General features: G+C 42.0%; 1 protein-coding gene across 5 annotated transcripts in view; it reads right to left on the minus strand.

Moving 5' to 3' along the window:
* Positions 1-25509, minus strand: part of OTUD7A (OTU deubiquitinase 7A) — a 120636-nt gene that overhangs the window by 26756 nt on the left and 68371 nt on the right. For all 5 annotated transcript variants that reach the window (XM_053365425.1, XM_053365428.1, XM_053365424.1 and 2 more), the window contains 6 exons: positions 24459-24613; positions 15795-15980; positions 13217-13435; positions 9414-9515; positions 6828-6955; positions 5861-5973 (listed from right to left, as the gene is read on the minus strand). In XM_053365425.1, coding sequence (XP_053221400.1) covers positions 5861-5973; positions 6828-6955; positions 9414-9515; positions 13217-13435; positions 15795-15980; positions 24459-24609 — 899 coding nt within the window. In that variant the 5' untranslated portion in view covers positions 24610-24613. The remainder of the gene's footprint in view (positions 1-5860; positions 5974-6827; positions 6956-9413; positions 9516-13216; positions 13436-15794; positions 15981-24458; positions 24614-25509) is intronic.

Below are 25509 nucleotides of genomic sequence, written 5' to 3' on the forward strand. Positions count from 1 at the left end.
AAATAACTGGGAGGTTCTGGGCTCAGAAGGGTTCTTGGAATGTTCTCTTCCCAAAAAGGGACAAGGACTGAGGGCTCCCATTTCTATCCCCACACCACTGCAGAATCAATTCCATATGTAGGGGCCACCGCCCCCCCAAGCAACACACACATGAACAGCTTTAGGGGTAGCTAATAGAGAAAAGCCCAACCAAGTGAAGACTACTGTAATTTAGTTTCCATTGTTGAGCAAGTATATGAAAAAAAAATTATGAGGAGCCCCGCAATTCAGATCAAAACCTTGATCTGCAAATAGAATTAGTGCACTTACACTGTTGGAAAGCAGGTACCCTTATGTTCCCCCCCCCCACTGGGCAAACAGCAGCTTTGGGTGGCAATTTTGAGAAATATGCTGCAGAGGACAATGGAAGAGGAACCCGTGGCCCATGCCACAGCACCAATGCTGTCCCACAGTAGCCCTGATCTTACAGAAAAGGTAAGAGATCCTGTTCATTGATTTCTCAAATCATACCTACTTTTGCCCTTTTTAGCCAAGCAAGGCAGAGGTAGAGGTGAAAGGGAGAGGTCAAGCACTGACACATGAGCAGCAAGTAAGATTTTAGAGGAGAATCATAGGCGGTGGGTGTGCACGTTAGTTATGGCTGGTATGATACTGAAAAGGCTTTTCTGAAGGAACAGTCAGATTTAAAAGAGAAAACCTGTTATACTTATGATGAAAGGTATTTCTGGATCCTATAAAAGCTACTGCCAGATTGGGATTTAGGTTTGGCAAAGCCCAACTGTCAACAGGCAACAAAGCAAGATTGCAAAAAAATAAAATAAAGAATTCAAACAGGAAGCTGTCGTTTTAGCTTCTTCCCTTTTCAGTTCTTAAGCAACAAGCCAGAAAGCGAGGTGATTCAGTACTAGTATAGCATGGAGATGGCTTTCAACAGAAAGGTTGCTTTAAAAATTCACTGAGACACTCTGGTAGGAAAGGTAGAGAAGTATAATGGAGGAACTATTAGAAAAAGTAGACAAGTGATGAGGCGCATCAGAATAAACAGCTGCTGACAGCCCAGGTGGACTCTGGTGGCAGCTGTTCAAGCATCCAGAAGTACATTCCTCTTGTGGGGACCTGATGAGACTGGAGACAGTAAGAATTGTGTGGAGTTCAGGTTAATTCCAGGTGGAGACCACTGCAGAAAATGTCCAGCAACCATAGGGCTGCCATTGTCTGCTGCCAAATGTGGGAGGATCGTGCCCACATTGCTGAGAGATGGTTTGTTCTGTTGGGCATTGCAGGAGCAAGACTGTTGATTTCCTTTGAATCCTCCACACTGTCTGTTCGAGTGGGCAGGGAGGACCAAAAATCCCCAACTCTGGTGGACCTTGACAGAAGTACTTTGGCTTGTAGGGATGGAAATGATGTTGTGAGAAAGACTTGTCACCAGGGCTGGGGGATGTTAGCTTTACAACATTACGATGGTTCACCAGCCAAACATCACAGTGTTGAAAGCGAGGAACAAGCTGCCTCGACTCTGGCCCTGCGAGGCATTGGGGTGAAACTGCCTCAGCTCACACCTGATCTGGCTTTGAGATGCTCTGCATAGAACTCCCTTGGCGAGAGGTAGCAAACTGGGAAGATCTGCCTTAGCTGTAAGTGGTGGGTGCTGCCATTTAACTGGGAGGGCTGTAGCCAAATCTTGAGTGGAAGCAGAGCTAGCTGTAAAAATGTCTATTGCCTTTACACACTGTAATTTTGCTGCTGCTATCTGCTCCTGGTGGGAGAGTGTGGATTTCGTCTGCGCCTTTCCATTTAAATGCAGGCAAAGAAGCTTATCGTTAGCAGAAAAACTTGGGTAACTGACTGATGAGTAGTGGTTTGAAAAACCTTAGCTGTACTGAGCAAATGGCTGGGGCGGGGGCTGGGCGGGGAGGAGGGGATACAGAGTCTACTATGACTAAAGTCAGCAAAGCAAGGACAAGACAGAGTCCCAAGAGGTTGCAGATAAAGAAACCAACAACTGAACAGGCCTCAAAAAATGACCAGGAAAACATCTGAGTGGGAGAAGGAGTGCTGATGGGGCTAAATACACAGAGAAGTTCAGCAAAAGGCAGAAGAAGCAAGGAAATAACCAGCCTGAAAGGAGAACACCAGGGGTCTCAGGAAGAAATGACTGCCTTCTGTGATGCAAATTTTAAAAACTGAAGAAGCAGAGAGGAGCTTAGATGAAAAGCTTCCTGTTTTAATTCATTATTATTGTTGTTGTTATTCAAGCCTGCAATGTTGCCTATTGACCACTGGGTGGTGCCAAACCAAAATCCCAATCTGGCCACAGACTTTACCTGGTCTCTAGAAAGAAGGAAGCTGGCTTGACAGACGGAAAGGGACATTGTTCTAGGAAGCTTCCCTGTCTTGCCTCACCATAAGTAAACAGAGAGATAGCACATGGTTTCCAATGTGGTCACTGAGTTTAAAAAGTTTATTTGTCCTGCTTTAAGCAAAACCAGAGTGTTGCCACTGGGAGAGAAGAGGTTTAAAGTAAATTATGCATGTGGTTACTATCTTCCAGGGACAGCATATTTGTAACTTAAAGTTCAATTCTATCACAGAAAAAGCTCCAGTGAAAAAAATTACATTCAAATGCAAATTTGTGAATTTTGCACAAAGTAGGAAATATTCTAATTTGCTGATCAATGATATTTCAAACAAAATCCTTACTTGAAGTGCTGCTCAGCTCTCTCTAGGTTTTCAGTAGAAATATGTGAAATGGCAGAGCTCATAATTTGTTGACACCGTCAATGTTAAGCCTTGGAAATTTGAGGACTTCCCCTGGAATCACATGAACTGGGCAGTTCCTTAGGCCTTGAGTTTCAATTCTACCAGAAGGTCTTAGAGCCTTCTCTGAATAAAGCTTCTTTTATAAAGCTACTCCTTATTATTGGTGCCTTTTGTTGGACCCAGAAACATTACAATGGTTTCCAGTTGGGTTGCCACTCATCAGCTGTTAACTCTGGGGAGAAATCTCAACCCTATTATAATCTCAGGCTCCCTTGCACCTTCCTCCAGCCCAGAGCCCACCACATGAATTGGCCGCACCAAATTTTATTTGACCTTGGGCTCTCCTTGGGTGCCCTGCAATCCTTTCAATCTAGGGATGCACCCCAGGGTCAGAACGTTCCTAAACTCAAATGAGCAAGGTACAGAATAGTTCACTATTTCCATTCTCCACACCATATGGAAGAAGCATAAGAGCAGGGGTCCCCAAACTAAGGCCTGCGGGCCGGATAAGGCCTGAGGGACTCATTTATCCGGCTCGCGGCGACCCCCGCCGCCCACTGCCACTGCCCGCTCTTACCGGCGCTGCGCTGTGCGGCTGCCCACTTCCGGGTCGGAGGAGCACCAGAAATAGCTTGTGTGCATGTGTTATTTGCGCATGTGCAAGACTTATTTCTGGTGCACATCCAGGTCAGAGGAGGCCCGTGCACATGCTATTTCCAGTGCTCCTCCGACCCAGAAGTGCACTGGAAATAGCGTGTGTGCACACGTATGGGCACGCACTCCCCCGCCCTCCGGCCTGCTGTGCGATCGGCGCTGGAGACACCGGCCTGAGGCGCAGTAAGTTTGCTGACCCCTGCATAAGGGGGTGGAGATGTAAGTCCATGAGACTCTCACCAGTTGAGGTTTATTCCCAGAGAATAATGTGTGGTCAGGACTCCCCCTCCCCCCCATTGCTCTAAGCCACTGGGCTGCTTTTAGAATGGTCTTTTAATTCCATGCTATATTTACTAAAGTCATGGTCTTTCACATTTGTGTAAGAGATACTCCCTGCAGATCAAGATCTAGAAAGCTCTGGCAGTGGGTGGGCGGTGGGGGGAGCCAACATCCCACCCTCTGACTGGCAGCTCCACGTAAGGAGGATTGATTTGCACATTGAAAACTGTGGTACTGGACATCTAAAATATTTATTAGTTGGATGGGTACTTTTGTTTTGATTTCCAGAGAAGCAAAGCTGTCAAAAGTGACTTCTTCAAGGACTGAGCTCTTTTATTTTGGCAAATACATCTCAGCACATCTCTAATTGGAGTACACTGAGCTGTGCAAAAGCATGAGGCATAAACCGCCTGAGAAGGACAGAATGAGGTTGCAAGAACTACTAATAAGGACCTGAATACAAAAGTAGTGCAGATTAAGACACTTTTTAAAAAGCAATTTTGAAGAAATTTAAGTAAATGCAAAAACAGCGCAGTATTATTATTTTTTAACACACACAACCCCACAGAGAGAGTGAGAACTAAAATTATTTACATCTGTGGTCACCAACACTGTGGTCACGGGCACCCTGCCCTTCACTGACACCCCTGCAGGGCCTTCAGACTCTGAGTTTTCATAATGTTTAAAAAATAAGTCTTCAAAGAAAGAAAGTTATGAAGCATAATTTAGAGGTACCCTTCTTAGCAATTTGTGTGAAATGAGCCAGCTGAGCTGTTTCTTTCTGTCAGTATTGGTTAAAATGAGTGATGCCACAGCTGTCACTGATGAGTGACTTTTTTGGAGACCAGGAAATAGGAATCCCTGGTGTCTTAAACAGCTGCTCTTTCCACCTTCTCTTTAGTGTGCTTTTCCGTTGAATTTCCCAGTCTTCAAAATCTCTGTAGTTTCCCCTTCCTTTTCTCCTAGCAAATAGAATCCATCTTTCCTGTGGTGAGTTCATCTGAGATCAGGTTGTCCCTAAAAGTTATTTTCTGCAAATACTGCTACAAAGTAAGTACAGGTGGGTGCTAAAGAATCCCTCTTCCCCAAAATGGACAAATGAAAAGATCTTTGGGGAAAGGTTTGGGCACGTCTCTGGCTCTGCAGGGGCTAAAGACCCTCATTAGTAATTCACTGTCTCATCCCACAAAGAATATTCCAGAGTGCTTCAGCAGCCAGTGCCTCTTCCCAAGGAACTGTGGCAACTGGAGCTCTGCGAAGAGAACAGAAGCCTCCTACCAACTCTCAGCACTCTTAACAAACAACAGTTCCCACAATTATTTGGGGGTGCAGTGCAGGAGGGGACCTATAGTACAGTGGTATGCATGTCTTCTCCTACTTGTTTTAAATGGGACTAAATCCCTGGTAAGTGGTTACAGCATGGCAACCTAGGCTTTGGTTTAGGGTTGGCATTAGGGGGAAACAGGATTCTTTGACAGCTGTATGGCAGGCAGAAATTCAACAGGTGAAGCATTTTCTCATATGGAAATACAATAATGTGAATATTCACAGAATTCACCTGTTAGCTGCCTGTCAGCCATGTGGAGCATTTCACAGGCAGTTTCTTGAGAGGCTTTTTAAAAACAGGCGTGTTGGAATAGTGGAAGAAGCACAGGAACTGCCTGCCGCACATTTTTCTGCCTGTCGGCAGGCTTGTGGAACTTTTTAAAAAGGTGGGGACAGGCAAAGAACCATGGAAATCCTCCAGTTAGTGCTGTGTTTGTTTTGCTGCCTGTTGGGATGTGGAGCAAGCAGCTGCTTGAAGGGGGCCTCTGTTGTGTATTAGGCAAGTTTTATTATGATATTTTCCTACCTATTTTCTTCATGCTATTCATAATTTTATGAATCCCTAAGTCATCTTGTTTTCTTAACACTACCCTCATCTTAGGCAATGTGCTTCAACTCTTATAAGAAACGGCTACAATATTTAGGTGTTTTCAGTTTACTGGACATTTATCAACTACAACATATCACTTCCAGCAACAGAAAGACATCCTGTAACTCCCGATACGTTTCTGGAAGCAGGATTTGATGATACAAAACTTTCCTTTCCTACCTATTATATCACAAATTATGTCATGGTAGGTTAGTAAATCAGAAAAGGAACAGGGCAACCCCCACTTACCCGCCTCCTGTGCCTCCATTTTTGCTGAAGTGAGTTCGTGGTTCACTGGAAGCCAGTTTGAGCAGTTCATTCCATTCCCGCTCCCATTCTTCTTCTGTGTAAACTAACCCTGACTAGGAGAGAGAGGAGAAGGCAGTTCAAGAAACAAGGAGACAACTGTAACTTACACATTGTGCCTTGATTTGTATCTTTATTCCTTGAGTTAAGAGATCTCTGAACTCACGTATGCACAAGTTCTCTGGAACCTGAGAGTACAATTGCTAAGGCTCATTTGCAGTATCCCTCCCCCCCCCAATATACATTAATTCAGCTGCTTTTAATGACCAAAGTAAGCCACCCCACTTTGAATTATCATAGAAACAATCTTATTTGGTTTCTCTTATAAATATTTTTCTGGAAGGAGGGCAGAATAAAAAAGGTTAAATTGTGTGTGCATGTGTGGAAGCTGCTATCCTATGCTCCACTACTGGGAGTAAGTCCTGCTACATATAGTGATACTGATATCCTAGGAAACATGCATAGAATTGTGTTGTCAGTGTCTCAGACTTCCAATGGTTGTCAAACCAGACTTTGCTGTGCAAAAATGCCTATTTGCACCAAGTGTTTAACAAAATGTTCCTCCCAAAATGTTTGTTTAAACAGCACAATGACATCATACAAAATAATTTAGAACAGAACAGAGAGGGAACATTTCTGATACTGAAAGTTGAGTGGTATAAATTAAGTGTCTCAATGTTAAGTGAAAGATGCAAGGTAATGGACTGTCCTGCAAATCATCCCCCCCCCAAATGGATTATGAGGACTAACTGAAGATATCCAGTGGATGGGGAAAGCACTCTGTCCATGCTCAGAGTCATTCTTCAGCATTCTGTCACAAGCATCAGGCACTAATAAGGGACTCTATGAGGAAGCCATAGTGAGTATGGCTTCAAAATTAAGATTGATAAATTCTTGATATTGTACAAACCTCTTTATTCTGCTGTGTCTGCTGCCACCTCCATCTTCTCTTCAAGGCTTCCCTTTCAGCACCACTTCGCATCATTGTGTAAAGTGCTTTCCGTAATACAAGGTCCCGGTCATGAAACCCCCACATTCCTAAATGCAAAAAAGTAGTGCGACAGGAGCAAGTTTGAAAACAGGAATAGCACAAAACACACATGAAGAGGAATTAAGGCTTAGGTGTAATCATTTGCATGGTTCTCCTAACTGGAGTTTAATTCCCTTTGACTATGTTTAAGCATTTCAAATAATAGGTGCAAACATTAAATAAGTTAATACAGGGCAATACTGAATTCAAAGCAAGTTTTAGGAAATGTTCTTTAGAAACAATGAAAGAATTGAGTTGCCTGATGCACAACTTTGCCGGAAGGAAACAAACGTTCTTGATTTTAGCCTCAGAAATTTGGAGTACTATCGGTGGGCCTTGAATGACTAATGATCACTGGGGGCTCTTTTGACTGTTTCAGAAATAATGACCCAAAAACTTAAGGGCTGGCTGTCTTGCACAAGACAGGGATGAATAGCCCCTGGAATCCAAGTTCATTATAAAAGAACTTGAATTTGCTATATCTGAATCCTAAAAATACTACCAGCCACAGGCTTGCAAGCTTAAAAACCAGCAAATTATTTGTGTTTAATGCACTGAAATTATTTTAATTCATATATAAATAATATTCTGATTGCTGCTTTACCAAAGAATGTCTTTCTTCAACCTGGAGTCAATTTGTGTCTGGCATTGTTGTGTGTCCTGGCCCTTCACCATGGCTGCTTGGGTTAAAGTCTTGAACGCTTGTCTCAGGGGGAGCTGTGGGTACTCTCTGCAGGTCTCTTCCTCACGGCTCCATGCCATGTGCCTTCCCCTTCCTTCCCTGTGTATGCTGTGTGTTCCAAAACAATGGGTGGAAGGAGCATAAGGGGGACTGAACTGCCTGTAAGGATGCCTCAGGCCTGGCGATGGGGCAGTCTTTGAGGTAGTGTGGTGTCATCCTACATGTTGTGATGCAGGGGGATGTGCTGGCAGCTCCCTCCATGTTACCAGCATTTCTGGCAGTAGAAGTTTCCAGAGGCACTGGGGGCAGGGGGAGAGGACATGACAAACGGCATCTTCATTAAGTATGCAGTTGGTGTGACAAATGTGTTTCTTCTGCAACTTGGAATCTACTTTCTTTTTTTAATATTGATGCTTTTCCTTTTTTTCTGTTGTTAATGATCATAGGGCTACATTTTACACTAATAGCAAAACAAACAATGAGACAAAGCAGATATAAAGTCCATTTGAATTATAAGTTGAATATAAGGTGGATACTGACAAGCAGGAACAGGTGCAGAAGAGGGTGACCAAGATGATAAAGGGTCTGGGAACCATGCCTTAGGAGCAGCCTGGAGAAGAAACGACTGAGAGGTGATGTGACAGCCATCTTCAAATATCTGAAGGGCTGACACATGGAAGACAGAGCAAGCTCCAGAGGATGGTACCCAAACTAATGGATTCAAATTACAGTGGCACCTCGGTTTAGTAACAGCCCTGTTTATGAACAATTTGGTTTATGAACTCCGCAAAACTGGAAATAGTGTCCTGGTGTCCACCTCGGTCTAAGAACGGAATCCGAACGGTGGAAGGTCACCGGCGGTGGGAGGCCTCATTAGGGAAAGTGCACCTCGGTTTAAGAACGGTTTTGGTTTAAGAACGGACAAGAAATGTGATTCCTACTAAACATTTGGAAGAACTTTCTGACTTTAGCACCTGTTTAAGAGTGGAACAGACTCCACTCTCCTTTCTTGGGTGTTTCAATGAGGGTTGGATGGTCATCTGTCAGGGATTCTTCAGCTTTGATTCTTGTATTGCAAGAGCATGGACTAGATGACCACTAGTGTCCCTTCCAACATTGAAATTCTGTGATAAATATTTCAGAAGATTCAGGCCTCTGCCTGCAATTCTGTTCTTGACACAATCTTATTAAAATAAATGGAATATTTGTCCACATCAGGTAAGTACTTTATGAATATCAAATGCTGGCCCCACAGGTTAAAAAATTAATTTGCTACTGTACCTTCATCAGTGCCAGCAAAGTGGTGTAGCATCTGTCTTCCATAAAATTGTACTGACCAGTGACATATCCAATGTAACTTGTGTGTGTGTGTGTGTGTGTTGAAGAACACCTTTTTATTTCAACGTAGCCCAGTTCTATCTTGAAATTTAAAGAAAACGAATGTGTCCTTATCTCACTGATCCTTACAACTGCTCTGTGAAACAGAAAACTGAAGCTGAGAGGTCCCGTGTTGCTTTCAGCAAGTCTATGGACAACCAGAGATGAGTACTCAGATCTCACAGAACCTAGTCCAAATAGTCACTTACTATATATCACAGTATCATTTGCTAACATGGATAAGAGGAGACCCCCCCAACATTGTGTTTGTACACCATGGGGTCCACATCTTGTTCAAGTGAGGTTCTTTCAATCCTTCTGAAGGAGAAAGATTGAATCTAAGCATTGTAAGCGAGATAGAGAGTTGTCCTATTCTTTCAGAATGCATTATTTACCAGAAGACCTACCCAGGGAAGCCGCATGCAAGAGGCAGTTGCCATCCCCTGTGGTTGCCAGTGGGAGAAGGCGTTTACAGCTTGTACACACTGTGGACCACCAGTTAAGACGACCTGAAAAATGAAAATTAATTTAAAATGTAAGGACACTGCCAACATTAAGCACTTTGGAGTCCTGTTGATATTAAAAACAAATAGCTTAATCTTTTCAACTGAAATCAATGGTTGTGGTCGTAATAAACTGAAATTAGGCTAAAGCAACCTATAACATGAAAATGTGTGGCTATACTTAAATCCAGGAGAATTTCAGATCCTACTGGAAGTCTATTTTCCCTATATCCAAAAAAGCATATAAATTGTAGCTATATTAATAGGTTGGGTTATTAAAAACACTTGGTAATCGCCACATGTATTCAACAAGCAGCAGCTGGCACACACTTCACATGCCTAACCATTCTTATGAAATCTAAATCAAGAGTGCACAAGGGAAGCATAATTTAAAGTGGGTTGGGCTGCCTTTGGGAGTGATAAAATTGGAAGTAACATATCCTCATTTTTAGCAACTCCTTTTTTGCAGGCATGGTGAAATAACAGACTATCACCTGCACCATGCAGAAGATTTTGACAATAATGTAGGCGTGGTAAGAAAAATCAAGGGTGCTGCATAAAGGAGACATATATAATCCATATAAAATCTATACATTTCTTGATATGAGTTTTATAGTGAAGAAAGTAATAGCTAAGAAAACAAATCTAAGGTGGGCTGCCTGTTACATTTCAGAGTCGATACAAAGCACAATTCTCTTGTGTTAAGAAATAGTTTTCCAGAGAGGTCATACCAGCAATGTCCATTCCTTCTATGACTTAGCAAAAATGGTTTCAAAGTTGTAAATGGTGGCACTTACATTATAGCAAATCTTCCCAATTTTAAAAGCATAAACATGACAACAGCTGGACATATAAAGTAATGGGGTCATTTATATGTCCAGCTGTCCTTTGTCAACAACAAATTGTCACTGTTTTTTGTGTTTAATATATGCTACAGTATATGGTCATTTATGGACCTAATAGGTATCTAAAGCCATTTGCACATAACAAAATGTGTATTTTATCAAAATAATTGTTGAACTGAAATACAATTGGAAATGTACTTGGGGTTCCCAAGAGAGTGGGGCCCTAAGCTATAGCCTGTTTAGCTTATATGTAAATCCGGCACTGATGACAACAAATACTCAACGAAGCTCTTGCTCCTTGGAATCTTGGGGATGTCCAGTGTACAACCTGATTATCTCTTGGCTCAGGCTGACTGGACAGAAAAAGGAGTGGAGGCGGCTTACTACCCTTGAGGGTGAGTTTGGCCCTAGGGTTCAGAATAACACCTGAATTCAACAGGAAAAATGCTGACCTGGGTTTGGATTCAGGTTGAATCCTTTACAACCCCCACTTGCCCCGATGACTCTTCAGGACAGTAGAGAGTGGCCTTGATGGTCCTACATATGCACAATAACATTCAGAGTTGTGTTGTTCATGCAAACTACATATCTCATTATGCCATGCAAAATACATAGGCAGAAACATCAAGAATCTCTGTGCAGGCTGTGGTTTACATGACGCATTGTTTCACATTCAGAATGGGAGTTAAAATGCCATCAATTCTGAGAACTGGCAGAAGCAGATTTTCAGTAAGTTAGCACTTTACATATAAACCCTAAATTATGAAGGAGACCTCACAGTTGTAGGTCATCTTCTAAGCAAAGACCAACATATACCATTGACATTATTCAAAGGTGACTGGGATCTATCCAGATAATAATGATGGGAATTGAGGAACGCATCAGCTGTGCAGGAATCCATCCTGTCTCCATCTTCTTCATCTGTTGAAAGTTGCCCTAGGCTGGACTTTCAATAAACAGCCCCTATGTATTCAAGAATTGTTCCGGGGATGGAGAGTGCAGAGGTGTTACCAATGCCTGCTGCTATGGCATGCTGAGACTTTGCTGAGACAGCAGAACAACATAGATATATATAGATTATATAAAAGCCTTTTAATCTATTATTCTGTCTAATTAAATTATTTAGATATTCTTTTACAGTGAAGTTGCAGGAGCATAATAATTTTCTTACTCCAATAGCGGCCACAGAACCTCTAAAGCAGGCATTCCCAAAAGGTGGTATGTGGGCCAGCAGTGGTTCACAATCTTCATTCAGGTCGTCCACTGCATGTCCACATTATATATTCACATCATTTTTACATTGTATTTCTATTGTTTTTAATCCCTTAAATTGTATTGTATTGCAGCTTGAATTCTATAGACTGCAAATTGCATTACACTAAAATGCAATGTAAGAAACAAAAGAAGCAATAGAAATACAATTAAAACCCATAAAGCATTAAGCACAGCCCACTGCAGTGGCTACAACAGGCAGAAAAATCATTAAGCGGTCTGTCGAGACCACTGGCAATGTTCAATTGGTTGGGGGGGGCGCTTTGGTGACAAATAGGGTGTGAAGGCAATGGCCACCCACTGGAGTGGCCCATCCAGTACTCCAAGGTACGCTGTTCCACTGAAAATGAAGTTTCTATTCACAGTTATCATGGCTAACAACAACTGAACAATATATGTATCATTAGTCATTCTGAATTGAGGCAATTTGTGATGGCCCTGACTGAACTAGCCAACCTGCATGCTACTGCAGTTATTTCAGAGATTTCTTTTTTCTGCTGTCATATAAAACACATTTGTTTAATCTTTTTTAAGCCATCTGAATTGTTGGGTTACACCACATACAATATTATTAAGAAATTCTATATGCAGCCACACAGCACTCAAAATCAGCTTATAGAGAATTCCCAAGATGCCATGCAACCTAAATGCAGCATATACAGTTGGCACCCATCAACTGCTATTACACAGACTGTGGTTTGCAAGGCAGACTTTGTGTTGTGTTCCTGAGTGACATCTTAATATTCTGACAGGGGAGGGAAGGGGGAAATCAAGCAACACTGATCCTTTTCTGCCAATCCACAGAATGTTAAAGGCAAAGGTACCCCTGACCGTTAGGTCCAGTTGTGGCCGACTCTGGGGTTGCAACACTCATCTTGCTCCATAGGCTGAGGGAGCCGGCATTTGTCTGCAGGCAGCTTCTGGGTCATGTGGCCAGCAGGACTAAGCCACTTCTGGCGAACCAGAGCAGTGCACACAAAAACGGCGTTTACCTTCCCGCCAGAGCGGTACCTATCTATCTACTTGCACTTTGACGTGCTTTCGAACTGCTAGGTGGGCAGGAGCTGGGACCGAACAACAGGAGCTCACCCCATCGCTGGGATTCGAACCGCCGACCTTCTGATTGGCAAGCCCTAGGCTCAGTGGTTTAGACCACAGCGCCACCCGCCACAGAACATTAGGAATGTGCTAATCATTGTGTGAAGAAACACCTCCCCTTGTCTGTCCTAACTGTCAATCTGATTCACTGTGCAACTTTTAAATTATGAGAGAGGGGGCAAGGAAGAGAAAAAAACTCTATCTCCCCACTGTCTTCATACATTCACATTCCTTTCTCACACTCCTTGTCTGTATTACTCTCTTGTCAAAATAAAAAAAACCCAATTTCTATACCCTTTACATGTAGCAAAGGTGATCTAGCCCCTTCACCATTTTAGTTGTCTTTGTTTTCTACTTTCACCAACTCTACAGTATTGCGTATGTATCTAAGATGTAAGCAATCAGCTCCAACAATAATATGGGCTTAAAAGAGTGGTACACAAACAAGAAGGCCAAACAAGCCAGACTCTCTTGTCTTAAGTATTTACTCACCAGCTTGTTCCAGAGCGGCCATGGTTGCTTGCTCAATCAAGTCCCGCTCAATGAAGCTTCTAAAGTCTTCACTGTAAACACTAAGGTCAGGGAGCTGGAATGTGTAGATGGGCATCTCCAAAGGGAAATGTTCATTGTTGCATTCACTGGCCACATGGGACCGCGCAAGGGAGACTATGGCTGAGCTGGCATGAGAAATTCCTCTAGACAGCCTCTTTTCTGTGCAGGAACAAAAGAAAGGGGGGGGGGAATGAGACAACCAAAGCAATTCTAAATGTTTTTACTCAGAAGTAAATGAGCGTGATGGGGCTTACTCCCTAGCAAGTGCCTTTAAGATTGTACTCCCAAAGTACTTTTACCCTGATGGAGACGATGATCTCTTCTCTCATCTGTGCTATATTCTTGCTCTCAAGGCAAGATGAAATAGAACCCCGTGACCTTTGATTGTAGGTTTATTAAAAGGACTGTTTTATTAAAAGGACTATACAATGTTAGAGTGTACAATGTTAGAGTATACAATGTATACTCTAACATGTAGGCATGTATACAATACCTACAACCAAAATAAAACAGCATAAAATACACTAAAACTTCACAGTGACCAGTAGGATATCACAAAATACATCATCAACAGCCATAGGTTTGTGTGAAATGGAAAGAAACTGGAATATCAGTGAATGCCTTATTTCAAGGGGTAGAGCATTCTACATTGCAGGTTTAAAGACCATGCTCTGGGTGGCCACAATACAAATTTCAAAGGCTTGCAGCAGCACTAAGAAGACCTCCTCAGATTACATCGGCAACCAAGCAGGTCTGAACAGGAGAATGCAGTCTCTCCTGCAACCTAGTCCCAAGTTTATGATGAATCATCACTTTCTTTGTGTTCCCTGAGAGTATATTGCATGTGTCACAGCTCCAGTCTGGAATAAATTGCAGTGGAAAATCAGTACACAAGTACTGAAGTCCCCCACCTCCCCGTAAGCCAAACTGGAAATCCTGAGAAGCTGCTCCCTTAATCCCTATCTTGAAATGTCACTAGTTAGTTAGGATCCTGTTTTTATATAAGATAGTGAAAGAAGTCTGCTTCTGCAAAATCTGGCTTCACAGTTATCATGATTTTCTGGAAGAAATAGGTACTAGCTGATCATGAAATGTATTAAATAAATATTCAGTAATTCACTTTCAACTTTCCTAACAGATCAAATAAAATTCATCACAAAGTCACTCTCTGGCACCCCAGCACAACATCAAATAGACCAAAGCTGGCTTTAATCTGCAAACAGTTGAGTAGAAGTAACAATCGTGCTCAAATTTGAAGGCAGGTTCTGTTTTTTTGCCTGGTGCTGTGGACTCGGATGACATCTGCACATACATGACTATCAGAAAATACTGTACATCGCATCTTATCCACAGCAAGTGTTGTCTGACCTCTTCTAGTGAAAAGCTCTGAGCCTGCTCAACTGATTTTTATTCACAAGGATCTGAAAGCCCATGGCATAAACACCGTCTAGTGCCATTTTATTTAGTGCAAAGTTGCCTGTGGGTCTAGGAATTCTCAGTTGCCTCTGACTTCATAGCTGCTGGTCTAAGGCAAGGATGGGAAACCTACACCCCTCCAGCTGTTGTCGGGCTCCATCTCCCAATATGAGCAGAGCCAGTAATAGAGGATGATGGGAGCCAGAGTCCAACATCTGGAGAGTCAAAGGTCCCCCATCCCTGCTCTAAAGCTCCTCTCTAACATCCCAGCAGCTGAACTAATGGCATCCAGAGCATTGGTTATGTTCACTCAGACCTTGCCTGCTGTTTGGGAATCCTAGCAGTGTATATCAAGGTAGTGAATTAACTCTTTGCTATGGTGGGCTTCTTACTGTGACACTCGGTTTCCACTTCTCAATTTTTTATCTTTACAAAAGCATGTGAATTCTTCACTTCAGCTTTTAAAGAATCCCTCTTTCTTTTCTTCCCCAATTAAAAAAAAGTGGCTTTGAGTAGATTTTACACATACCTGCCGAGTTGAATTTCACTATTTTTTATAAAATACCTTGAACACTAACAGGTATTTAATAATATAACTATATAAATAATTATTACTAGTACTATTGGTAAAGACCACTACTGCTGCTTTTTTGTTGATAGAAAAAAAACCCTCAGGATTCTACTTATATAAACCAATTAGGCTCATATAAATAAAAGTTGTTCCTATTAATACCCCAGTAAATGGCATCAGAAGCTAGTAAATGTCTTTTGTAATCTTTAGCTTACATAATAGTTTGTTCTGAGTTTTTATGCCCACCCTCTCTTTGGCAGAAATCTGAAACTCTTTGGTAATGGAGAAAAAGAGAGTCCTATCTTACAATATGTGTCCAACAATATGAAAACCTAACATCCATAGTTTTGACAAACTTGTATGTTGCCAACGCTGAATCTATGAAGGTATATCAAGGGCAGGATAGTTTTGGAGTGGGCCTACCTATTTTATTTTTTGGCATCTCAGTAGTAAACCTTTTACCTGTGTTAGGTTAACAGGAAACCTACAACAGCAGCTTGCCAATCAAAGTCTGAGCTAGAAGCCCTTTACCTTGAGCAATGTCATCCTGCCTTTGAAGTGATGGTCGTTCACTCTTGTTCACCTGTTGGGAAGGGTCCGTTTCCTGCTGTGGCTTAGGATACTTCCCTTCGTTGAACGCTTGTGGCAGATTAGCTGTATGAACCTGCCTAAGCTGCTCATAGTCACTCAGGGCGGCAGTCAAATCCCAATTTTTGCCTAAGAATGAGACATCACAAGAGCATTGTTAACAACTTTAACATGCATGGAAGAGTGACTGGTGTTTGAAAGTATCGAAGCAGTGGCAACTGTTCTGTATTAATTAATCTGGAGTAAAAAGGTGCCATGTTCTGCCTGCACACCAAAAACAGTGTCTGCTTGTGGAGCTTCATCTTTTATCATCCTACTGAAAACCTCTCTTTTGAATTGGAGTATCAAGTGAATATGAAAGCCCTGCCTTTACAGATGTCATCTCCAGAAAATCTAAATTTAGTGAGACCAGAATTAACATAGCTGTTACCAATGCTGTTTTTCTTGAAAAAGAGGGGTTGGAACTCACAATGAACGCCTCCCTTATTGTCTTATAATGGCAATGGAGACCACCTAAGAGGTGCAGGAACTGAGCTTTGGTGACACCAGTAACAAGTTATTTAAAGAAAGAAGAGTATGAGAGAAATCAAAGCACTTTATCTCTCCTAAATGTTTTAAAATGATACATTTGGGAAGGAGGGGTAGGGGAGAGAGAGAAGGAAAGCTGACAAACTATAGCATCTCTACCATTACCAGCTTTGTGGTTCTGGATCTGGCTGTATCTTCTCAGGCTTTGGAGAATTCTTGTCAGAAGTCTAAGCTTTTTATAAGACTTCTCTAAAAAATACTTAGAAGACTCAGCACATTCCAAATTATGATGAGCATGTTTTGCACACCATTAAGCATATTTCAGCTTTTCAAGTAGCTATGATTTTTCAAGTTATTTCTGGTTACTTCTGTAGTCATGAAAATAATGTTATGTTTTAATAATAATAGTGTTTTAATATGGCAAAGAGCAAAGTGCCATGCTTATGGTGTACACCCATGGTTTTCAAACATTTTACCTTCCGAGAACCCCTTCCCCATCATCTTGTCAAGGTCACTCCCTGGTGTCTTATAAGAGGATTCTAGGGCAATTTCTAAGGTGAACACATAATTTGCAACAGCCCCAGGTGAGTATGATGGGCCTTGCTATTGCTCTGGTTAAGCTGATAATGTGACCCAGAAAAGACTCAACACTTTTCTACAGCTGCACACCACAGGGGGGAAATGGTAGCAATGGGTAATATGTTGTTTTTTTCCTGAGAAGGTTGCCCATCATTCACCTAGAGGTCCTAGAACACATTTTGATAAGAATCACTGCTACATAGTGAATGCCCTTAGGAGAAAACATTTACAAGAGGTACAGTAAATAAGCACAAAGAAGATAACTGAAACTGCAGCAGGGGATGTGTTTTAAAAAGTATACAATAAATACTTAGTGCAGTACTAGCAAATTATCTGTCAGTTAAATTAATCGTTGGACATAAAAGGTAAAGGGACCGCTGACCGTTAGCTCCAGTTGCGAACGACTCTGGGGTTGCGGCGCTCATCTTGCTTTACTGGCCAAGGGAGCCTGCGTACAGCTTCCGGGTCATGTGGCCAGCATGACTAGCAAACCAGCAAACCAGAGCAGCTCATGGAAACAACGTCTACCTTCCCACCAGAGCGGAACCTATTTATCTACTTGCACTGCGTGCTTTCAAACTGCTAGGTTGGCAGGAGCTAGGACCGAGCAACGGGAGCTCACCCCCATCACAGGGTGAGCTCCCAGCGCCATCCACAAATCCCCATCACAGGGATTCGCGGATGGCGCTGTGGTCTAATCGTTGGCCATACTTAGTTGCAAATAAGCACAAAGAAGATAACTGAAACTGCAGCAGGGGATGTGTTTAAAAAAGATGGTGGTTATTAATACATGCAATAAGGAAAGAGCAACCAAAACTTCATTAAATTCTCTTTATTGTTGCAGATCATTTCTTTAAAAACAAATATATGCTATCTTAATATCTACCTTGACAAACTGGTTCGAAGAACAACAATGGACTTTCATGGAAACTAATTTGGAGGGCACTTCAAACAACATTCCAGCAGACAACAGGATGCTCCTTTTATTAAGGTGGAGTTTGCTATTTTGCAGAGGCTGTGCAGTTCTCAGTATTGTACACGACTGCCTCACTTCAGTGGGATCTGTACTAAATATGGTTTCACTGGGTGTATATTTTGTACATATAATTTTTAACACCACGTGGCAGGGTTGTTAGCTTGAACAATCACCCATGAGTATTGTGGCAGTTTCTGATGAGCCATGATCATTAATGCCTTGCACATTCATGTTCTTTTGTGCTGCAAAATAATCTAATTTTGGATTTCTGTGACATAGCTAAAAACAAGCATAGCAGCCTGTGACATAAATTCCCTGAAGGAAACTGTTTATATCTGATCGCAAAGGCGGGGGAAACCCTCTTCGTCTCCATGGCAGCATTTTAGAAGGTGAAAAACTCACCATCACACTTTTCCTCCTGGAATAAGGAAGAAGAATTCTCAGACTAACTATAATGAAGGAGGGGGACCTTCTAAACCTTTTTATTCCTAGCAATCAGAACTCTCTGTGTGGCAGTGGGGGGTTATGACTTAACCACTCCCATATTTGTGATTCTGTTATCATGGAGGTAGGAGACAGAAAACATTTGACGTTTTTCATGCTCATTTTTATACATCTATTAGTGTCTTACCCCACTTCCTACCACATTTCCTGTTGAAACATTCAAGAGTTTGCTTTTGCTGTGTATCAGCAGTCACATAGAAATATCAGAAGCCAACCACAGGGAGGAGTGCCTTTAAGGCTGCACACCGCTAAAGCAAGTTTATATCTCTGCAAAGCATTTCTAGAGTACAGATTGTTAGGGAATGGCACTACAAAACTGCTTAACAGAAAATGTGTGACTTTTCAAAAGGTTATTTAAAAATCATCAATTCTTTCAATAATGAGAATGGAACTTTTCAAGAATGCAAGGGGGAATGCAAGGAAAAAAATATTCTTTAAAGGGAGCGCTGAGCAGAGCCTCTATGCGTCCCAGCCTCTGCTCAGCGCTCCCTTTCACGAGCCGCATGGAGCGTGTGTGTGGCGCTTGCAGGCTTTTCCCCGAGGCGAGAGAAGGGCAGCCCCAAGGGAAAAGCCCCCAAGAGCCGCACACACGCTTTGCGCGGCTCTTTAAAGGGAGCGCGGCTCTTGGGGGCTTTTCTGGGAGATGGGGGAAGGGACAGAAGGGCTAAGCCAGAAGCTAGAACAGCAAGAGGCAGCGCTCCCTCTCTGGCTTAGCCGCACAGCCTGCATTCGCTCCATAAGATGCACACACATTTCCCCATACTTTTTGGGAGGGAAAAAGTGCGTCTTATAGAGTGAAAAATACAGTAGGTTTAAAAATACACTGGAGCCTAAGCCAACTACCTTGAGAGACTTTTTTGTTGTAGGGAAAAATGGCATTTATATAATTATTTAACATGTAACAATAACAACACACTATTTTTTACTATAGCAAAAGCTTTGTTATTCCTAAGGAAAGAACTCAAGTAGCATTGTTATTTAGTTGAACAGGACGCTGATGCAAAGAGTTGCATGGGATAAGCTACCTCTGCCAAAAAAGCAGTCAGAGTAAAGGACATATGAGTAATCCTTGGCTCTCAAACCATACAATGATTATTCGTTTTCATCAAAGCATAATGCCTCTCATTTTCCTCTATTGAATTAGGGCATCATTTACACCAGAAGGATGAAAGCACTTAACCATCTTCCAAAGCACAGTCAGAAATCACCTGACTCCCTCAAGGCAGGCTCTTGAGAAGACCATCTTCAAAAACAGGCTGACAGTGAGACAGTCCTTAACACTAGTTTAGATGCTGACATTTATTTTAAATGGCAATGTTTAAAAAGCTGGCCGACGTCAGGCAATCAGGTTGGTTTTTCCCCCCAAGTCACTATTATTTAAATGTTACTTTCATTTCATTCTAGAATTATCTTAATGCTAGATATTAATAGCCACTCCAGATTTTTATTTTTAAAGAAACACCTCAGGGAAAGCACATACACTACAGACTGCATAGGACTTTTCTTGGCACCAGCAAGAGAATATTCTATGTGTAAGACTTGTAAGAATGAAATGTGACATTGACGGGCCATGTAATAATAAGTCACCTCTGCATTTTATGATGAAAAGAGGAACCATCTTTTTTTTATTATTTCAATCTGGCTCTGTCTGGTTAGAATTTAACATTATTTGATATTGTAAAACCTGTTCAGTTATGGCAGAAGTCAGTCCTACTATTCAGTATGTATTAGCTCAGGGTTTATTTTTTTTAATGGCACGTTTATTCCCAAATTACTTTGCAGGGTGTTTAAATGGAATGAACATGCAGTTTCTAATACAACATATGTTATTGTTGACAGTCAAAAGGAATAAGAGGGGGAAAATAGAAGTATAACGTTCTGTACCACCTATTCTAGCTCTTTTTTTTTTATGACTCAGAAACTTTTGCCTAAAATGTTAACTGGCTTAATTTAAAAAATAAATAAAGAGATGAGAACAGTAAATGCAGAACATATTTGTGTATAACATGGCCTGAGCTCTGGGTTTTATAATGAACATTTTCATCTTAAAAAGCAAAAAATAAAAGTAGAAATGTTTTGCACGTATCTGATAATTTTGAAGCACAGTTTTACATACATGTTTTGATTAATTACTTAATCTATTTAGATTCATTTCAATAATTTAAATTTATTTTGATCCCAAATTAGACAAATACAATGGAAATTCTATTCCCAAATTCTTCAGAGGGCAGGTTACGAAAATAACCAGGAGGGCTGCATTTTCAATTTATCTTGACTAGAAAAAGAACATGAAATATTACTCTGTTGGAAAGGTGACACACTTTTTAGTTCTCATTGATATTGACTGGCAGAAAGCCAGTGTTGTGTTGACAATACGGGACAAGAAAAGAGCATTAGTTAATGGCTTGTAAATGAATATAACAATTCACAAACTATGGTTGTGAACAATCAAACAGATGAACCAATTCTGTAGGTTGAGGGAGGTAGAAATGTTGACATATATGTCAAACTACAGGTTTCCTGACAATTCAAAAAGGAACATTTCACATTAAAATGTTAGAAATGTGTACATGCTGATTATTAGCAAATATTTCTTTCCTCAAATTTTTTAAAGTGTTCAAATTCTACCAAGTTTTAACATTCATTTCTTAAGAAGGAGAAGATTTCTGTATCACCTGAATAGCTAGCAGAATAATGTTGGGCATGATTTACCATATTTTACACACACCCCGTGTATTTTGCGGGACTCAACATTAAGAAAATGGGGGAGATTGCCCCCGTGTATAAGACTACTCCCCCTTTTAACATTATTTTTTAGTAAAAAAACAACCTAGTTTTATACACGGAAAAGTATGGTAATATGCACCATTACCTGTAGGTGGAAAACTGGGCCTGCGCCTATCAAGTGTGTGCTCATTGGGGGTATACAAAGATGGATTACCTAGGTATTAACTAATGCTGAGTCAGTTCACCAGACTGTGGTCATTCAGGCTCCCTTGTGGCAAATTGTACCTACCTCAATTAAGCAATATATTAAGCTGGAGGTGGGTGATAATTATTCCAAGTAGCAGGTGGCGATATAGTTCTGATACAGATGGCTTAGCGCAAAAAAGAACAAATGTATCATTCGCTGATTTAGACAAATGTGCTCTTTTTGCCATTTAAAATTAATGGGTTTTTTAAAAAAAATGCTGCAATATCACAGTGATTTCTTCACTAAGTTTGTTAGAATGTGACTTTCCTCACAAAGCCCAATAAATTATAACCAGACTCAAAGTGCCAATACCACAATTACTCTGCCGAGGATATATGAGTTACAGGTCAATATACAAATGGTGGGAAGAGGATTTGTAAACTTTTAAATCAGGGGCAAATAAAATGCAGATAAATACCAAGAGTGTTGATTGCAGGCAATTCTCCATTTGTGCATAATCTACTTCCTTGCAACCATGCACACTTGCAGTGCCAGGAACTTGGAAGTGGAACCCAGAAGTGGGGAGCACCTGGGAGAGCCCTCCTGGCTTGTGAGACCTTCCCCAGAGCTGGAAGAGGACGTCCTCTTTGTGATCTGGGAAGGGTTTCCATGCCAGCTGGAGGTGCAGCAGGGCATTGTTTGGCTGCTCAGCTGATGCACGGGGAAGCGGCTGCTGCTGCTGTGCTATGTGGGGAGGCTGAGCAGCCTCCACAAAGCCCTCTGTGTCAGGCACTGGCTGGATGATGAGGAGTGGTAGGAGGAACCAGTTGGAGGAAAGCCCAAGGGAAAGCCCAGAGAAGAAAGGCTCAGAGCTCAAGGATTGGTGGTGGGACACCCAGGAAAGGTCAGAGGGAGAAGAGTGGGAGGAGTTGTTAGATACTGAGGGAGCAACAGGATTTAGTGAGCAGGGAGAGCCTGTGACAAGGAGCAGTTCTGACTCAGAGGCTGAAGCAAAGGAGATGGGGTAAGAGGCTGCAGAAGAATACAGGGAGCCTGCCTCTCCTACTGTGACAAGCTCCTCTCCTCCCTTGTCTCCAAGGTCACACAGAGTGATGTGTAGAGCGGAGCAGAGATTAGAGATGTGCAGGCACAGTTTAAGACTGCTTTGGAAACATCCAGCAGAGGAAGAGCCTTAGAGGGGGTTGAAAGCAGGGACCATCAGTCCTAGCAATTGCTCTATAGGGGCAAGAGTTACTGGGAAGTGTTGCAGAGTTGTATGCCATTTATTTGAATAAAGAGTTGACTTCTCTGACAAAGTCTGCTCCTTGCTTGCTGACTTGCGCCTGACTCCAGCCCTGACACGCTGCATCCTCTATTGCCTCTAGGGAGGGTCTCCTCGCAAACCACTAGGATTCTCCAGGGTGCTCCCCACTTACGTGCATTTCACTGATGTACATGGAGGCCCAGAACGTAACTCCCGCGTAAGTGGGGAGTCGCCTGTACATAACTAACAGTAGTAATATAGAAAACAAATAAGTCAGACACATTGGTATGCCAAGGATAGTTACTTCTAGGTTACGTCTGTCCTGGGAGGTTGAAATGTTCCCCCCACTGGGAATGTGAATTTAGGACACAAATCTGACATCAGAAATGGCAATATTCAGTTTGCATTTCCTTTCATTTTTATTTCAACCTCCCCTCACATTCTGTAGGTGATCATAAAGCGGCCTCCCACTGAGTTCAATGGGGCTTACTCTCAGGCAAGAAGGACTGAAGCCTGAAGGATTAAACTTGAAGTCATTAAAGGGCCACATTCAATTCCTAAAACACAGCAAAGTTCAGATGAAGTTTTCAAAATTAGCAATATTAATCACATTTGCTAAAATAATCTGGTTTTATACTGGAATAATTATCTACCAGAGTCTGTGATAAAAGCAATAGTTACATTAAACATGTGCACCACAAATATTCCAGAAGGGTAGCCAAAATAGTCCACTGTACTAACACAACAGAAGGGACGCGGGTGGCACTGTGGGTAAAAGCCTCAGCGCCTAGGGCTTGCCAATCGAAAGGTCGGCGGTTCAAATCCCCGTGGCGGGGTGCGCTCCCGTCGTTCGGTCCCAGCGCCTGCCAACCTAGCAGTTCGAAAGCACCCCCAGGCGCAAGTAGATAAATAGGGACCGCTTACTGGCGGGAAGGTAAACGGCGTTTCCGCGTGCTGCGCTGGCTCGCCAGATGCAGCTTTGTCACGCTGGCCACGTGACCCGGAAGTGTCTCCGGACAGCGCTGGCCCCTGGCCTCTTAAGTGAGATGGGCGCACAAACCCAGAGTCTGTCAAGACTGGCATGTACGGGCAGGGGTACCTTTACCTTACTAACACAACAGAGAGTATTGGGCCTTTTTAATGGGTGAGAGCCCACTTTGCCACAAACATGAACTGGTTGCCTAAATTGCTATGAACAGTTTCTGTAGCAGTCTATACTTTTTCAGAAGTGGACTGCCAATATTGAGTCCAATCTAAGATGTTCTCAGTGGGGATCCAGTGTTGTCTACGCACTACCACCACTTCTCACCAAACGAGGACAGAGCTTACTTTACAGTTCTTCTGTGCAAGTCCCAACACAGTGAATGCGAACAGCCATTCAGCCCTTGCAGAGCAGCAAAACCCATCAATGCTAAAACTTGTACATAATTTTTTTAAATCAGAGAACCTATTCACATTCCGTCGCACTCCACGTTGTTCTCAAAGAAAGTGAAAAAACAAACCAAGAAACTTCCTGAGATCTCTCAGATAACAGAATCAAAACCAAAAAGCGATCTTTCATAAAAGTCCAACTTACATCTTGGCCTGATGAAGGAAAGTCCTACATCATGGGATCAGGAGTGTATAAAAAAAGAATCTTTCCACAGAATGGAGAGAAGGAAACCTATTGATTTGTTTGTGTCTGCTACAATCGATTTTAGTCTCTATACTGTGCTTGTAAGTTGCAATGGGTCACTTTTGTAAGGATAGCTAATATTTATGAATTATTATTTATTAAAGTCACTAATAAATGATGGCGATGATGAAGAATCATTTCCTGAGATCCATTAGTCTTGAACTTACCTTCTAGCAAGTCTCTTGCCAAACCCGGTTCTGCCCCTGTGGACCGAACAAAGTCTGACAGGACCGCATCCATATCAAGAGTCATGGGATCATGTAGAAGTACTGCTGAATGTGCAGCAGTGGCAGGATTTGGCAACAGGCTACAAGACATCCATCTAGAAAGAGAAAAATAAAGGAATTATATAGAAAAGGTTATCGAAAGGTGCCACGTCAACTTTCTAAGTTTGGAATGCTGACAATCATTATACATTTTCAAGCATTCTTGCTGCAGTCGCTGTCATTGTTCCATTTCTAGTCAATGTTATCATACCCAAACCCATCATGCACACATTCTCACATCTTCCACCCACAAGATTGTTATTGATTGGTTAAAATAAACTGCAAAAATGAATTCTGCTCTGAAATACACACTCTATTTACGAGTCTCAGTTAAAGGCAGCAGGGCAGAGAAAGATTGCTCTAGACCTGTGCTTAAGCAGCATAGGCATAAATCAATTCAGAATGAGTTCCACAGTTATAGTTCCATATACAACCTTAGATAATTCTTGTAGGGATTACTGAAATATTAAAACAGGCAAAACCACTACTACTATAGGCCTTGCCCATAGGCTCACAATCTTATCATTTCATTTATCAGTCCATGCCTGGAAGTTTTGCTTGCATTGGATTCCAAGTTTCCTTCCACCTCGGCTGAAGTGTGATGACCACTATCATTTTTCTCTTCCAATGCAGAGCTACTAATTCTTTCATCGCGAGGCCTTTCGGTCTCGCTAGAGTTTTCCTCAGAAGCAACTGGTGATGTCTGTTTTGTCAGAGAGGGAAGATTCACCAGACTTTTGTACAGCCATGTTAGGGAATCTCTTCTGAGTATAACAATGATAGCAATCATCAGGAGAATGGTGAATAGTATTCCCAGGGCAATTCCCAGATTGCTGCTTCTCATATTAAAAGTGTGAGGTGGCTTTGTAATTGAGATGGCAAGCTTGAGAGCCCAATGCTGTATACAATGATATTTATCTCATGGTAGCACTCCTTGTTTCATTGTTGCACT

The sequence above is a fragment of the Podarcis raffonei genome, chromosome 14 (genome assembly GCF_027172205.1).
Source record: "Podarcis raffonei isolate rPodRaf1 chromosome 14, rPodRaf1.pri, whole genome shotgun sequence".
Classification (NCBI taxonomy): domain Eukaryota; kingdom Metazoa; phylum Chordata; class Lepidosauria; order Squamata; family Lacertidae; genus Podarcis; species Podarcis raffonei.